At 39.2% G+C, this 17,666-nt stretch overlaps 1 protein-coding gene across 13 annotated transcripts in view; it reads left to right on the plus strand.

Moving 5' to 3' along the window:
* USP54 (ubiquitin specific peptidase 54) overlaps nucleotides 1-17,666 on the plus strand; it is a 102,440-nt gene that overhangs the window by 66,865 nt on the left and 17,909 nt on the right. For all 13 annotated transcript variants that reach the window (XR_005106112.1, XM_037399613.1, XM_037399611.1 and 10 more), the window contains 8 exons: nucleotides 1,102-1,207; nucleotides 4,586-4,732; nucleotides 6,071-6,220; nucleotides 7,546-7,714; nucleotides 10,688-10,858; nucleotides 14,942-15,073; nucleotides 15,376-15,756; nucleotides 17,221-17,455. Coding sequence is in view for 12 of the 13 variants with exons in the window: in XM_037399613.1 (XP_037255510.1) it covers nucleotides 1,102-1,207; nucleotides 4,586-4,732; nucleotides 6,071-6,220; nucleotides 7,546-7,714; nucleotides 10,688-10,858; nucleotides 14,942-15,073; nucleotides 15,376-15,756; nucleotides 17,221-17,455 (1,491 nt within the window). In the remaining variant the exon portion in view is untranslated. The remainder of the gene's footprint in view (nucleotides 1-1,101; nucleotides 1,208-4,585; nucleotides 4,733-6,070; nucleotides 6,221-7,545; nucleotides 7,715-10,687; nucleotides 10,859-14,941; nucleotides 15,074-15,375; nucleotides 15,757-17,220; nucleotides 17,456-17,666) is intronic.

The raw sequence follows: 17,666 nt of genomic DNA on the forward strand, positions 1-17,666 counted from the left end.
CCCCAGGTGCTGGAGCGAGACTGACGAGCCGGTAGTTCCTCAAATCCTTTTTCTTGGATGGATATATAGCTCTTGCTTTTTCTAGTTGTTGGGGAACTCCCTCATTAAAGAAGATGGTGCACAGAGCAATAGCTCTAGCTCTGTAGTAGTTCATTTCAGTGAATGCTAGAGAAGTCTTCTGTTAGTAGATGGCTGCTCAGTTAAAAACTCCTTAAATCTGATCAAGGCAGGAGTCTGTTACTCACTTCTGTCTTGAAATTTTGATTGAGATGAAAATTTCTCATGGTTTGTTGTCACCCATGTGAGACATGTAGTTACAGAACCTGAAAAATTTGTCTTGAAAACTACTAGTTGCTGTTCTCCTGCAGACCTGTGTTAAAAGCTGCCACTTTACCAGTGTGTCAGGAGTATTGTAGAGCGTTCCCCCTTGTGCCTGCTACCTGCCATTCCATCGAGCTGCAGTTTTGCTTTAGGTTACCGACAGGCACTGTGTATCAGAATATGATTTATTAGAAAAACAGCAAAATAAGTATTTTAATGGTACTCAACATTTTATATTAAATATCTCAGTAAATCTGATGTCATGCAGTGGTTTTCAAAACCACCAATAAAAAGTGATATATTTATTTACCTTTTAAATCAATTTAAGCTTTAACATGCTTTGAGCACTAGTGTTCTTGTGTACTTACTGTCATCTTTCTTTCAACTTGGACAGTGAAATCAGTTGGGTACTGTGCTATTTTTTTGTCCTTAGTTTTATTATTAAGGAAGTGCTTTACTGTGCTACTTCGCTAGGGTTGTGGTTACTGAAGAAAAGCATTTTGAAATCCAAGTATTTATCAAAATGCTAAAGCTTGCTTTTAAGATGTAGATTTTAAGCCAAACTATAAATTATTCCTATTTTTAAGTTTTACTGCAGTATTATCATGGAAGGTGTAGCAATTCACGCTCAATTATGTGATTCTTCTGTACTACAATATTAAATATAGAAAGTGGTGTGGGTTTTAAGGTTCTTTTCGTAAAATTTAACTAAACTTACTTAATGTGGGTTTGTGTTTTACTACTAAACTTTTTTTTTACTATGCTTTCTCTATACTGAAGCAACCAAGCTATTTGTATGCTGGAGAGACGAGAGAAACCCACTCCAGATATGTTTGGAGAGCTACTACAGAATGCCAGCACTATGGGAGACCTGCGAAACTGTCCAGTTAGTATCCTTAGTTTTTCTTTTGGGGGGAAAGGACAGGACAGAAGAAGCTTAATAGATTACACTGATGTGTACCTTTTAACTCATGAGAATTTTCAAGGTTTAGTTTGTCATAATGGTGAAGAAGATAGGTAAGAATGTTCTTTGGGTTTTAATTCAGCACAGTTATTCAGTGAAGGAAGGGAAAGATGACTGATACTGAGCACTTCTTTGATTAGATGCAAGTAGCAAGAACAAGAATAGACACAGTGTTTGGATGGAAACTAAAAATGTGATTTCTAACTCTGAAACCTTTGAAAAAAGGTGATGAGGGGGAATAAATTGGAAATGCTTACATTGCTCCCAGGAAATAGCCACACAATCTATTCCTGTTCAAGCCTGTGTTGCTGCTAGAAGCACCTATCGTAGATTTGCTGTTCAGCTTCACTGAGGGTGGGTGAGGTCTCCAACACTAGCATTACATAAAGCTGCAATTGTGCTGCTTTTATCCTATGATGAAAGTTCTGGCATCTTACCTAAAGAAAAGGAAATGACAAAGAATTTGGAGGCTGTATGGTTTTTTTATAGATTTCTGTATGTTGACGGTGGTTTTGATTAGCTAGACTTTTTAGAGCAGTATTCCCACAGTTCATCCAGTTTCTCCAGTAATTATTTCTGTAGAGTGTAGTGTGTTTCATCTGTAATAACGGCATGAGAAAAGTAGTACTTATTTCTTGTAAAATCTTGTTAGCAGTACCATGCTTGGCACAGATAGCGGAACTTTTGTACCAGTCACTGTAATCGTGTACAAGATCAGTTGTTTTGCCTAGATAAGCTTCCATTCACCTTCATTACTACCTTTCAGTGGAGTAAATTGAACTGTTGACCAAACTGCTGTACCTGCAGCATAGAGTCAAAATGTTGGTGGGAGGGGAAGATAAAAGCACTGCTGCTTTCCACTGCCAGAGAATATCCTGATGGTGAAAGGCTTGTTAGGCTACACAGTATATCTGCAAGAGCTATGCCAAAGGCAGGAGTTATCACAGAAAATTTGAGGGAGTATTGGTTTGGAGCAAGGTTTTCTGTTCAGCGTGTGGGAGAGATTGACCAGAAAGTGTAGGCAATAGTTGTGAGTGATGACTGGCATTTAACCACTTAAAAACAATTACTGCATATGTCAAGTTGATAGTCACAGGCTGCTATTCTTAAAAATGTTCTATTCTGCTGTGCGGTAAGTCTGACAAAATTCAGCTGAATTAAGTCTGTGTATCAGTTGGGTTAAGAAAAATAAAGATTTTTTTTTTTAATGTAAATATTTATATATATTTTTTAAAATAAATTAAATCATAAGGGCTAGATTTCTAAAACAAGAGTTTGATACCTTGTTTTGGCTTTTAATTTCAGTGTGTCCAGGTCCAGGGCTTTAGATAAATATGCAAAATGAGTTATCATCAAACTTCTTTTACATATTGATTAATAGGCAGGCCAGGAAACAGCTGCGTAACTGCTCCTTCATGTAATGCTACTGTTAGATGCCTCAGCAGTCCTCAGGGAAGCAGTACAGGCTCCAACAGGAATGGTTTATGTGCCTGCTCCCTGGGGGCAGTGCAAGTATTTCCATTTTATCCCCCCAACTTTCTATAGTTCAACTGAAGCGTTCACTTTAAGTCTCCATCAAAACATATTTTTTTTTTTTTGGCAAATAGTGACTCACTTATTTGAATAAAAGAAATGAAGATACTGTATTGTCATTTTAAAGGTTGAGTTCAGCTATTTAATATCCAAAGCATGGGAAATCTTAATAGAAGGACATTCTTTCTCAGGGTGAGCTGCCCTTTAAGTGTGAAATGGTTGGTTGGATAAAATTGCTTACCAGTACTTGCTGCCTTGTTCTATTTGCGAAGTTCTTCTGTCGAGGCTTAGCTGAGCGTGGCCTATAAGTCATGCCAGGGAAGCTCTTTATCAGTGTGCCGTATTCCTCCTGTTGCAGAAAATGCTGATGTTAGCTAGCTGAAGCAAAGAAGACAATGACAATTTGAGAGTAAGATATGTTTGTTGTGTGGTAATCCACAGGAATGCTTGTACTTTGAATGACACTTGCGAAATATTTGTGATTATAGTCATCTTTAATATTAAAACTTCCTGTCTACATTGAAACATCACAGTCCTCTACCTGTAAAAAAAAATACTAAAAAAAAAAAATCTGTCTTCATTGCCTTGTTGTTAAGCTCATCCCTTTCTGGTTTTTGAATCTTTCTTTTTTGTCTCTCATTGATAATTGGGACTGAAATTCTGGCTAATTTTCTAGATTGCTTTGGGGGGATAAATGCTTTATGATCCTCTTCCCTGGCTGTAGTGTCAGAAATGATTATATCCAATTGTGAAACCAGTCTCTGTAGAGATGAGAAACTGTTCTCAGTACAAAAATGGGGTTTTTTTCTGAGATCTTGCAAAGGTACCTTTGTGATCTGTCACAGAGGTATAGCAAGTGTTGCAAAGGGACTTTGTCATAGTTGTCCCCAAAACCCCCTAAAAAAAAAAAAAAGTACTGTGTGTTAAAATTACAGTCATAATCTCTTAATTCAAACAGTAAGCTTTTTTTCATGATGTTTTAAAGATGCCCACAGTTCCAACAGGATAGATTGGAACAACCACTGAGAAATGTCAGCTTCACAAGCAAGCTTATCTCTGAGAAGTAATCTGGCTAGAGAGTGAGGGGGATCCTGGCCATCAATAGCACTGGCAGTCATTTAAAAAATAAAAAATGGGAGTGTGAGGGGAAACAGGAAATAAGAAATGAAAGAACTGGTATGAGTTACTAGAGCACCATTTACTCTCCTCATCTTCCAGCTGCTGCTCTCATATTTATGTGAATACTGACCTAACTATCCTGTCTAAAATGAGATGCTTCAGGCACCTTGTAGAACAACCACCCAATTTTAACAGCAAAGCAGCACCTTGAGGATTTTTCTGATGCCGTCATATAAAGCATCAATCTCCATAAAAATAACTTTTAATCTGAAATTCAGATCAAAAGAAAGTAAGAAAGTGAGCTTTCCCTCAGATTCCTAAGAATGTTTTGGGGATCTTTCACGTATGCTTGCTTATCTTTTTTTAAGTAAGCGTAATTTTGTGCTATACCTTTTAATCGTTATCAGTGGCATGAGGAAGAATCAGCAGTATTCATTTTAAAGCTTGCGAATACCAGATAGTCCTGATAACACTCCTCATCTGTGACATAAGAAGCTCATATCCTGACACGGAGCAATTATATCTGCTGTGTTTCACCACCACCTCTTTGGAAGCTGTACTTTTGAAACTTACGCTTGTTAGTGCCTTACCCTAATATTATAATAAGAGAAGGATTATATTCAGTGTTTTCTTTATTTAAATCCTCAGAGTAACTGTGGGGAAAAGATCCGTATTCGTCGTGTGCTGATGAACTCTCCACAGATCATCACCATTGGCTTGGTTTGGGACTCGGACCACTCTGATCTGGCTGAGGATGTGATTCACAGTCTGGGCACTTGCCTTAAACTGGGAGATGTGAGTTTTTGGTATTTCAACACTACCTACTAACACAGTCTTTCTCACGGTAGTCTGTAGTAGTGTATTGAGAAATACAAGAAGTTGCCACCTTTATCTTTTCGGTGTCCATAGAAAGAGGCCAGATCCAAGGATCTGACCTGTTTCTGAATGCTTTAGAAAACCAGAGAAAGTACTAGTGTAATTGCGTATTATTGAATTTCTGAAATTACTAAAAATTAAAAATTACTCCAGAGAATGAAGCTTGCCTGAATCAAAAAATATTTTCAAGTGCAAGGAAATTTTGGATCGAGGTTTGTGCTATTTCTGTGAAAATACACTTGTACTCTTTCAATTTCTTTTGAAGTCAAAATGTAGTTAGCTGTTGTGCTTTTTTTTGGGTTTTTTGGGTTTTTTAAACTTTTTAAAATCCTCTTTTCATTGAGATGTGTGGGTGTAACAGAGTTACAAATAACTGAGCAGCCTCTGAGAGATGGTGGCTGACACTGTGTGATCGAATGATAGATTAGATTAAGTAGTGTTTGGGATCCAGAGGTTTGTCCCCTAGAGGAGTCACTTATTCTACATTAGCTGATACTTCAGAGCTGAAATACTGGTATACCAAATTGTAGGTATGTCTTATTGTACCATTAAGGTATTACGTTAAAATTATATATTTATATACACACACATAAAAAAAATGTGTTGGCCAGTGCACAGTGTACCAAAATTAGTGCTAGTTGATGGAAATGTGGTTATGAAACTGCGATCCTTGCATAGTAAAGCAGTAATGCACTAAAAAGTCCTGTGTTTTTAAATAAGACAATTAAATAGCCAGAAAACAATTTTTCTGTATGTTTAGCTCTTTTGACCTACTGACATCTTCATCTTTTCTATGGTGGTGTCATAAATTAGTCTTTGCTTATGTCAGAATAAATGTGGCTGTTCACTGTCAGAATAGCTTTGTTTCTACAGAGCAAAGAGGAATGCAGGTTTGAAACAGTAACAGCAAGTATGACACAGAATACAAATGTTCAGAATAGAACCACACTTCAAATTCTGAAAAAGTATTATGTCGTTATTGTAAATGTCTTCCTTAAAGTACAGCCAGTCTCCAGGACTGATTCGATTCTTGAGCATCTGATGATGCGGTAGGAGTCTGTTCCTGGTCTGTCTCTGGGTTTGCTTTAACATTGGTTGGTTACTTAAGTGCTTATTGCCTTGTTTTCTCTATCTTTTGAAGTAAAAAGCTGACACCTCTCTTTATTACTTTGAAGTCTTCAAACATAAAGCAATATGTAAAATTCTGGGTATTTTATTAATTTTTCCTTTTCATTTTTCTTATCTCCCTTCTTGAAGCTCTTCTTCAGAGTAACTGATGACAGAGCAAAACACTCAGAGCTGTATTTGGTGGGAATGATCTGTTACTATGGAAAACACTATTCTACCTTCTTCTTCCAAACTAAAATCCGCAAGTGGATGTACTTTGATGATGCTCATGTCAAAGAGGTGAGAAAGTAATGTTTAGGAAAATAATCTGTTAGAAATTTGCTAGCTACTTGTGTGTAGATCCATACTGTTTTCTACAGATTTTGAGAAATTTTGGCTGGTTTTCCACTCAAGATCCGTAACTCTGTTGCTCCTTTTTCTAAGCACAGTAAAGCATTCTCAAAAAAGCACACCAGAAATCTCAGAAGCCCTATTCTTAGTTCTGTTCTCTTGGCTGCCAGTCTTGCTTTTTATGTTGTTGTTTGAAAACCTACAGTTTGCTTGTGCACACAACTAACATGCAACTCTTTCCCTTGCTGACAAGTGGTATAGCTCTTTAGTGCCTGGGGTTTTTTTTGTTCTTTGTTGAAGTATCTAGATACCAGTCTTCCCTAGCAGTTGCTGCCAACGACAAATTTTCTGTTGCTTCTGTTAGTGCTTTCCCCCCCTCACCCCCACCCCCCCTTTTCACAAAGCATGAGGTCCTTGACATTGAAGATACCAGTACTGGCATCTTGGCACACTGTTATTACATCCCATTAGTTTGTTTGGCATTGTTTCACGCCACTCTCCTTTTTTTTTTCCTTCTAGTCATGGAAGCACAAAGATGAGAGAGGAAAATTTTCTCCTGTAGTCATGCCAAGCACAGTCTCAAAGGGAAAACTCTAATCCTTGCATTTGTTCAGTCACATTTCTCTGCAGCAAAACTTTGCCAAGGATAGGTACTGCAGTGCTTTAGTAGAATACTTGTGTATGAAGCAAATCTGTTGGAATAGATGCTCAGTGTATTAGGTGAAACCTGTGTTACTACATGGGGAAGATTTTTGAGGTGCATGTAACTATATGAATTGTTGCCTGGCCTATCACAATGCTTGCAGAAGGTCTTTAACAGCAGAAATACACACCAAAGTGGTTAGCTTTGACTTGAATTTGCTGTCATGCTGTTGATGCCTTTTATTGTTCATTTTGTTTATGCTGATGGATGCATTAAGAATTTTTTTTACAAATGCTTTTTTCTGACTGATGCAAAGTTAGAAAATTTCAAGAGAATGAAAAGCTTTTTGTAGGAAAAAAAATCTGAAAGGGAAGCATTATTTTTGTAGTTGTATTTTTAGCAAGAATTTGAATTTGTTTAGCCGTAAGATGGTGTGAATACCTTGATTTTAGTTGAGTTGGTTCTAGAGCTTTCTTGGTGAGTTCAGTTCGGTGCTGGATGTAGGAGTTAAAGAATGTCATTGGAAAATCAAACTCTGAAAGAAGTACGAGGTGAAAAAAGAGAGCTCGTTATAGAAAATAATGACAGAAAACCTTTATTGTGCATTTTTAAATTGTTATTGTTAATTCAGATTGGTCCAAAATGGAAAGATGTTGTGACAAAGTGCATTAAGGGTCACTATCAGCCTTTGCTGCTGCTGTATGCAGATCCAAGAGGAACTCCAGTGTCAGCACAAGACTTGCCCCCTCAAGTGGATTTACAGCAATACAGCAGGACTTGCTATGACAGCGAAGACTCGGGTAAGCAGTCGGGACCGTATGCCTTACACCTCGGTGCTGTAAGGCTGCCTGTGGAAAGTTCTTCTGTTGTGGGTGTGTTTTTCTTCGCGGTCCTTAAGTTGATCTGGAATTCTGAAGAGGACTTCCAGTGTTTCACCTTTGAACCGCTCTCTCAGTCCAAAACTGTTGATGTTTGGGTAGTAATCTTTTCCAGAAGGGTTTGGAGAAAGAAACTGGAGGGGCTGAGGGCAGTGAAGGCCTTGCTGTGGTGTGGATGTGGAGAGGAACAATAACCGATGACTTCAGTGGGTGAATTCATAAAGCCATCAGCAGTTTTAAGAGGAAGGGAACGAGACCAGAGATGTACAAACATGTAAGAATTAAGGAAGCTGCAGAATTAAACTCAGGAGGGAAGTTAGGGGAGAGAAATATTAAGGAAATCTCATAAATGAGTCTTTTGCTAGGATGGTGAAGGGATGCAAGGGGAAGGGGGAAGAAATACTGTTTTATTAAAAGTAACAAGAGAGACAGAATCAGTGCAGTTTATCTTCAGCCTTTGGCTCGTCTTTTACTCAGATAAAGCAGCGCAGCGCAAGAGATCTGAACTGATTTGTGGGAGACTGAAGGGGAAGGGATTGGCAAAGGCTTATGCCCGTAGATCATGTTTACTACTTCATTTTTCATGGTCTGTTCTGCATCAGAAAAGATCTACAGCTATGGAAATGTAGCACTTAACAGCTCAGAGGCCTTCAACACATCACTGCTTCCTGAGTTCTTTGTGGTCATGGTAGTCCATTGAATTAGAAAGGTATGTCCAAGGAAGTAGTGGTCTGAACAGGCTGTTGGTTTACTGAAGTTCTGGATAAATTTGGACATTTAATCACACCATAGGGGGTTGAGGCCGCATTTAAAGAGGAATAGATAAATGTTGAGAAAGACATGCCATTGCAATCCAGATAGGGTGAAAACAAAATCTGGGTTTAAGTTTAATGGCTTTGCAAAAGAAGATTGTTTCTATTTTTGGATGCTTGCAGAGAATATCCTAGATTAGAGATGAGTTTGTAAGTTGCCAAGAACAGCCAGGCGAGACTAAAACCAGAAATACCACCTTTCTTCCAGGATTTTAGCCTATTTATACAGCTGTAAATCCAAGAATATTTTAGGGTTTTCCTGGCCCATAGCTAACTTTATGCTTCCTGGTCAGTGAATCTGTAGAGAACATCTGCTGTCTCCTTATTTATGTGTTGACAGTCTACCAGGAATGAAATAAATCTTCAACTCCTCTTAAAAATAAATGCAAATAAAAACACTGGTAATATAACCTTCACTTGACAAGATGCCTTGCGATTTATAAACCTATCTTCCTGTTCCAAAAAAAAAAGGGAAGTCTGGAGGAAGGAGAGGAGTGCCTCAGTGCTATATGTCAGTTGTGAGCACTTCTACAAGCTTCTGGTCGATACATGCTGTAAATTTGCCTTGCTGTTCTGCCGGTTGATCTCCAGGAAATACATAGATAACCCTTCTGCTCATTGTGTCTGCAGTATCTAATATTATTGTGTCCTAAAATGACTTCAGGAAGCTGAATACAAAAATACATATAAAAAGGTGTTTCCTTTCAGATAAAATTCAGAGGGCTATAATGAGTAACCTGCTCCTTCATTTCAAAAACACTTGGTGAGTCCTCAGGGCTTACTCCTGTAGTCTGCAGTGTTCAACATTGATACCAAGCTCTTGAGAGAAATTCTAAGATACTGTAGGTCGAGGTGCCATGAGAAATCATACCGTATACATTTTCCTGTCAAAAGAAGTGAATTATTTTCTAGGCTTGTTGATATCCAGAGTTTTCTACCCTAATATACCGTTTTCAGAATGGCCCTTTGTCTCCCACGAAGTGTAACTGCAGCTTTTTCCGGATTCCTTATTGTCGTCAGATACTCGCAGCCCATAATTCAGATTCAGAAAATGAACAGAGATTGCTTATTCTTAAGTTGTTAATCACAATATTGTATCTGAACTTTTGACAAGGGAATCTGATAAATGTATCTAATCACATAGAGATGTGATGCTACAAGTTATGGAGGGAAGATTGTCAAAGATGCTTGTACAAAATGTTGTGAAGCTAAGTGCAGACAACTCCTCAGTTCAAAACCAACTGGTTTTGGTTTTCTGTTGAATAAAGACTGCAGTTTACAATTTTCTAGTACTCGGTTCCACAGCACTGATTCCTGTTGCCTCCATTCACCTTTCTTTCTGTGACTGTCATCTCCTTTAACAGCTGTAATTTGTATTTCTTTAGACCAATAAGATTTGTAACCAGTGAGGAGGTGGGGGGAAGTTTGTGATTTCGAAAGTTGTTAGGCATCCTTAAATAGGACATCAGCTACAGGACTTCTTCTCACCAAAAACATGAAGTACCCTCAGGCTGAGCGTTTGTGATTAAACATAAAAAGGACTGTCTTTATTTATTTTTTTTTTTAGATAATACAATTTCAGTATAAAGTTTTACTAGATAAGCTTTTGATTCATAATAGAGGAAATGTGTTATTTATTATAACTTATGATGTTCTTGTTACTCATATTAATATTTAGTACTTGACTTTTTAAACTTTGTATTCCCCTAAAGCAACGTATTTTGTATTTTAATTACACTCGACAGTGTTGAAAATTAATGAAAAATAACTTCAGTGTGGTATTAATGTATACTTTCAGTCCAATGGATGTAGTTTAATTTTGCATAATAAAAGGATTTGATAAATTTGGTGTTATCAAAGAGAAAGAAATAAAGGTTTGCAGAAGGAATCACAGTGTCCCCCCTTCCAAAGGAGAGGACCTTTCCCTTTAGATACTATGTCCTTGCAGTCTGAATGTGTATGGTTTTATACTCGTGTTTTTCTGTTAACTTCTATGTAATTTCCTCCATTTTCTCTTTTTAGCCTCTCCTGACTGCTATAATAGCCCCAAAAGATTGAAATTTGACATTGCTTCCTTCCCTAGGGAGAGAACCTTCCATCTCGAGTGATACCAGGACAGATTCCTCTACAGACAGCTATCCTTATAAACAGGCACACCATGAGTCTGTGGTCAGTCACTTCTCCTCTGACTCGCAGGGGACAGTCATCTACAATGTGGAGAATGATGCGGCTTCACAAAGCAGCAGGGACACAGGTAGCAGATACCGTTATACCTCTGTGAGCATTGTCATTAGATGTGATGACTGCAGTGGATTCCCGTGAAAAGTCTCTCTATATGCAACTTATAACAGAATAGTGAAGTGCGTTCAGTATCCTAAGTGGTTTTGGTTTGTAATGAACTGTTGGCATTCAAAAAAATAAGCATAATTTTAAATGTCTTGTTGGCTTTTGTAGACTCGTATCTAGCCAGGCAAATATTTACAGGCTTGTTTTCTGTTATCCACAATCTTACCTGATGCCTTCGTTCTACAGTTTTGTAAGTTGGAGTCTGTACAGTGCCATTGTATGGTTTGGTAAGCGTTGTCTGTGCTGCTTACTCATCTACGGGCAGTTACTTCATTGCAGGAGTTGCTGCTGCCTGGGAAAGGCGCAATCATCGCCAGAATCTCTCATACTTGGGCACTAAGGACTTTCTATGTAAGTGGGCGTTGGTAGTATTTACTGCACCAGGGAGGAACGTAAGATGATTTCCTGCCTGTGCCAGCAAGTTAAGTGAGACTCCGCAGTTGAAGACAAATCTGTGTAGATGTTCCTTCAGGCAGCTGAACAGCCTGCCTGAACACTCTAGTTGAAAAGAGGTTAACTGGAAGTCTGAAGGCTTAGGTCTCTGTTATTTGTGCCCAGTGACCCTAGTCAGCCTGTGTCTGCATACAGTAACTTCGAACATCACTTCTGAAAAAGTAGTACATGAGTTAGGGTTAGACTTCTGGAGCATCAGAAATATGATCTGCCAAGTCTGTTTGAAAAGTTACTTTTTTGTGCCTTAAGTAGCTTTTCTAAGAAGATATAATCAGCAACTGTTGCACCAGAGTGTTAACAGCTATGGTACCACTTTGTCCTTTTAGTTGCAGAATAGTTGCTCTTTTGTATTGTGATGATATATGAATGCTTGGTTCATTTGAAACAATCTATGGTGCAAACACTTTTTACATCAAAATCCAGAAAAAATGTTTTGAGTTGTTTTTCATTAGTACTCTTAGGCTCTTCATCAGAGGTCCAAGTAACTGTAATACATGGTTTTACATAGCCTGACAATACTTTCAGTGTTTTAGCAAATTCATAATGCTGTAGGTTCCAGTCATAGTCCTAGGTAAAGCGTGAGAAAGAAGGGAAAGCTGAGCATAATTTGAGTGATGAGGAAACAAAATTTATGTTGAACTTCAGAGTACAAAGAAGACAAAACTCAAAATACTAGTGGAATATTGTTTATATACTCTGCAAAAGTGGCACGGAGTTTATTGGATTAGGTTCTTCCCTGCAAAACTTGCCATGTAGTACCATCAGCACAAAAGGGAGGATAGGGGGATGGTTGCAAACATGTAAGCATGAAGTAAGTTCAGCATGTAGCCTTTTGTTCTGTCATTTTTAGTGACTTTGTCCTTTTCTTTTTCTTTCTTCTCCTCCTGAATCTATCCTATGTTATTCCCTTCAGCTTAGCCCGTCTCTTCACCTAAATTCAGTTGTCTTCATCTTCCCTAATTCAGCCTTAGCTTAGCTAGCCTTAGTCAGTCTGTCCCCTTAGCTAGCCACCTGTCTGGGCATTTCCCCCTTTTTTTACCTACCCAAAACCTTTCCAAAAAAGTCAGTCTGCCAACTCATACAACTGCTCAGTCATCAAATGCTGATCCGTGGGGCTATAAAGAAGCCATCCACATTGACCTGTCAACTGAATCGTTCTGGGCAAGAGCAGGATTCTTCATTTAATGGTCACTTATCCACTACTCCAGCCCAGAAAATTATGGACCCTATCCCACATCGTTCTCCGGGGAAGGACCACCATTGGGTCATATGACCTCAGGCACCCGGGTACTTCAGAATGGGGGCATGAAGAGTGGCTGCATAAGCCCTCTCTTGCTCCTACCAACCTGTGCTGCTGAGAAAAAATGTGCGTATTCTGGCTGCCCTATTCATGCAACTGAGATTTCAGTGGGAGGGAGTAGGGGGCGGTCTATCTTAACCTGTTTGATTTCATTCTCTTCTCTGACATAGTCTTAGACACGCACACAGCCCCTATGAAAACAATCTTTTTCTTTGAATATCACTGTTTGCATACAAAGCCATCCCACTTTTGCTGGATGAGGTGTTTAATTCAAGGGACACCTTTTAAGTATGTGATTGGGCACTCAGACAGAAACCCTGGCTTGTTATTTTAGTGAATTTAAAAAAAAAAAGGGTGAAATGTCAGCTAATATTCTTGGGATTGTAATGCCTATATTCATGTATTATGTTGGATTTAGTTTGTGTTTGGGAGGGTCCAAGTAAAGACAACAAAGCCTTTGTCCTGCAGATTTTGGATTCTTGGCATCTCCTGCATGGCTGTTTAAACATCCAGTGACAATAGGACAAAATTTGCAATTTATGAAAGGAGGAGAAAATGTTTATGCAAAGCTAGCAACCTTCATCCTAGAAGACTAAGTCGGGCTCTGATGAGTCTATGCAGACCCTAAGCTAGTTCTGGTAGCACTAAGTATCTTTTAACTGTTTCTGTTGCAGTACTTGAAGGATGCTGTCCAAGCACTCCCTATCAGGTTGAAAGAACTCGGGGGGGGGGAAAATGTTTAACTAGAGAAGCTGAACACTCTGAGCTGAAACATAAACCTCTTTTATCTTGAGGGGAGCCACTACAAGGTATAAGATAAGACTGTTCTTTCAGTCCCTAAAAGATGTGTGACAGTCCATGCTGTGAAGAAAAATAATTCTCCCAAAGCACTGACTTATGCTCAGTCACCTAAATGCTACGCATCATCTGTCTTCATTGCCAACATTTCTCTTTTACTTCCTTAATTCCTTTTCTTTTATATGATCTTCTTGTTTCTGAAGAATTTGGCTACAAAAATCACTCTCCACTTTGCAAATGAACAGAAATGTGAAACTTGTGTAGCTTGCTTTTTGTAGTTTGGATTCCTTCCCACTCATTTATTGTAGTATCGTCGTAGCAATTGTAGTTGAAGTGAATTGTTTTTTCAGCTGTTGAAAGTACAATTTTATGCGTAAAATCTGCTGTAAATGTTGTTGATTTGTGTGTTAATTTCTAGAGAAGAGGGAAGGCTCAGAACAGCTAGCTATGTAGTCTGGGGGCTGTTAATCCATGATTGGGTAGTAGGGATTTTCCTTTCCTGTCATCCTATGCAAGATGAAAGTTGGTGATATAAAAGCTAGAGAAAAGTCTTTGTAGCTTATTCATAAATTCCCTTCTTATCCTGCATCTCTGCTTGGGACTGCTCACGTGAGTAAAGCCATGCGTGTGTTTGTGCTTGCAGGTTTAGGACTGTGAATGTGTGAGAACCATAAAATTATGAAAAGGCAATACAGAAACCTTGTGATGTCAAATACTCTTAATTCACATTTGATGTGAAGAAATGGGGAACAAATTGTGTGTGAGAAAGTATTAGCACTCGGACACATGAGCTGCAGTAAGGGAACGCTGTCGTGTGTCAGCTGATCCCTGTTGATGGTCTGTGTGTATGCTCTTCGCTTGTGCAGATGTGAATTAGCTGGCTTAGCCCTTGAGAGCCAACTGAGGCTTCTTCACCGTAGACTGAGCTAACTCAGATTACTTAGTATTTGCTACAGGCGAAGGGAGTGTGGATGGCTAGTTAGTGCAGAGCAGCTGATGATGTGCAGTGATTTATTATTACATGGTAACTCATTCATGTGTTTGAGTCTTCATTCAGCAAACTAACGTCAAGCAAGGTGTTCTCAGGAGTTTTGTGTTCATGGCCGTTAAAACTGAAAAAGTATTCAGATAGCAAGGAAGTGGTGTCCTTAGACTATTAGAAAACAAGGCAGAGACAACTTTTTCCTCTCCCTGTGGATGAGCTCTTATTAACCAGAGCCCTTGGAAGGGCTGTATTGCTCTTTCATGACCTTTAAAAACAGAACACCCTCCCCAAGACAAAACCAAAAACTTTTGCATACAAAAACGTACCCAAACCTGCCAGTTAGTGTGGGAGCATGTACAGCTCCTAAGGAGCAGGGGAGCCCTGCTGGTCTTAGCACACAGAACACTTGCTCCCAAGGCTCTTGTCATCTCTACTGTGTTCTTCTGTCCTTCCAGGGCACCTGACTGACAGTGAGTGCAATCAGAGGCATGTTTCCAAAAAGAGCTTGCTGGCAGACCGTAAGAGGAGTTCTAGCCGCTCTCGGCGAAAAGGAGATGAGGCTCAGTCATCAGGATACCATAGTGAAGGCAAGAGATGATGTTACCTTATTTCAAATATCAGTACCTCTTTCTGCATGTTTTTAAGGTCCTCAGTGTGTACATGCATTTCCCTCCTTGTTCCTTAGATCTTTGTCTGTATTTTTTCTGTCTTTGCTCTTTTCTTTGTTTGGGCAGCGTTGGTTGGTTGTTTTTTAAAAAATTTTATTGGTGGGGGGTGTATGTGTGTGTGTATTTTACTTTTCAAAGTCTGCATGAAGATGCTGCAAAGTAGGGCTGCCAGTTTAATCTGAAGCTATTTTTGTGGCTTTTGCTGTCTCTGTAAACTGCAGGAGAAACCTTGAAGGAGAAACAAGCCCCCAGAACTACCTCCAAACCATCTAGCAGTACCAGCAGGCTGAAGGAATTTAAAGAGACAGTGAGCAATATGATCCACAGCAGACCACAGCAGATTTCTCAAACCATCCAGAATTCCCCTCGTGGAGGGAGTAGTATGGATCAGGCAGAAACAAGACCCTCAAAAAGCCTGTCTGCGCACACTCGAGACTGGGAAGTGGAGAGTACCAGCAGTGAGTCTAAATCCAGTTCCTCTGGCAGATACCGGCCAACCTGGAGACCCAAAAGAGAGTCTCTGAATATAGATAGCATCTTCAGTAAAGACAAGAGGAAACATTGTGGCTACACTCAACTTAGCCCCTTCTCTGAAGAAGCAGGTAAGAGTTTGAGAAGAAAGATTTATTTCAGAATGTTTGGCATTTCTAGTACTCCACTATCCAGTTTTGTGTGAGTAAAGTAGGAAAGGAAATTTTGAACGTGACGTTTAGGTCAGTGATGAGTCGTATCCTTGAAGGCTGGTTTTGTGTGGGTGTTTCTTGAGTGTATGATATTTCAGCTTGCTTTCTGTGTGCTAAAGTTCGTATGCAAGGAAATAATAAGGGACAAATTACTCTCTGTTGCTTAAATGGACACAAGGCTAGACTGCTAAGTGTCTGAAAGTTCATCCCTTTCAATGGCTTTTTGTGTAGGTCTGTTTTTTTTCTCTGGCTCATCATGGTGTTTTTGCATGATGGCTCAGACTGTGGTGTGGCAGGTACCTCGTGTGCCAGTGCTGAGCTCTTGTTGGGAGGGTAGAAGCCTGACAGCCAGCGATGATTCATCTGGGACCATTTTACACTGTAGCAGCTATGCAACTTGTATGTAGAGACTTTGTCTTCAACTTTGCTGGTTTTGAAGGTAATAAAACCTGTTGTGAAAAACATCTTTGGGTGTCTTTTGTTGCCCCTGCCAATGGACATTAATGATTACTTTGCTCCCTGTCAAAAGGAGGGTACTCCTGAAACTGTGAAGGGTGTGGAGAGCAAATGTTTACTAGTTCCTGGGGTTTATGCTGTTGTGCTACTGGAGCTACGGGGCTCCTGTCCTAGAGTGCTTGAAAGACAATCTGTGGATGAGAAGGAAGAGGTTTGTGTGACTGGCAGTAGAGTTGTAGTAGTGAGGATGGTGAAATTTGGAGAGAGAGAGAGAGAGATGAACAGAGTACAAGGACCTAAAGGCTGAAAAGAGTTGAGAAGCATGAAGAGATATGTGTAGGGAAGGTGAATGGAGAACACTGCTCCAGGGAAGGAAGCAAGAGGAACAAACGAGGCAAGTGAGAAGACGCAGTGAAATCCATAAAGAAGAATTAAAAAAAAAAAAAAGAAGTTCTCCTGTCCTCTGTGAACAAATGTTTTATTAGACTCATGAAATTGTAAATGGCAAAATAAATAATGTAAAAAGTGCAGCATCTGAAGTAGATATGACAGAGTGCAATAACAAATATAAACTGGAAATACAGTTGGGTATGCTGTAAAATCATCTTGTACAAATACAAATTGTTATGAGGAGGAAAGGATTGGGGTGGTTTTTTTCCAGACTTCATTGTTACCTGGGGGGCAATACGGTAAGTTATACTGAAGGGGAGAGATTAAAAAGTAAATTCGTTGAATAGATTATTGCTCAATGTTACTAGGAATGCTGTGAAAATATTGGGGTTTTTTTCTGCTTAGTATTGCTAGTTTTACACTAAATTAAAGACAGTGCTTCTGGTTTAAGCATGGTTGAGAAGCTAATGTGTGTGGATAATTTGCTGGTATTGAAGCTTGGAACTTCTACCAAGCTATATTCTTTTGTCTTGACAGGTAAAGAGCTTATTGAGAATGAGGTGAAGGAACATGCTGTTCAAGAAACAAGATCACACCAGTCAAATGTCAGATACAAGCGAGGTGTGCTAGGGCGGGGCACCCAGTATCACACGGTGGATCAACATCCTCGTCTAATTCAGAGGATGGAGTCTGGTTATGAAAGCAGTGAGCGCAACAGCAACAGCCCAGTTAGTCTGGACATGCCCTTGTCTGAAAGCTCAAGCACCCACAGGTAGATTTCAACAAACTTCATTTTTGGAGTGGTTGAAGTCTTGATTTCTTTTTTTGTAGTTACATAAGGTTGTAGAACATTTTTTAAACAAATGCAAAATGGCGCTCCTAGATTGTAGTACAGGTTTACTGGGGCAGGGGAAAAAATAGAAGGGAAATAGGAATCTGAGTGAGTTTGATTTCTTTTCTTGTCAGTGTATCAATAGCTTACT

The sequence above is a fragment of the Falco rusticolus genome, chromosome 9 (assembly GCF_015220075.1).
Source record: "Falco rusticolus isolate bFalRus1 chromosome 9, bFalRus1.pri, whole genome shotgun sequence".
NCBI lineage: Eukaryota > Metazoa > Chordata > Aves > Falconiformes > Falconidae > Falco > Falco rusticolus.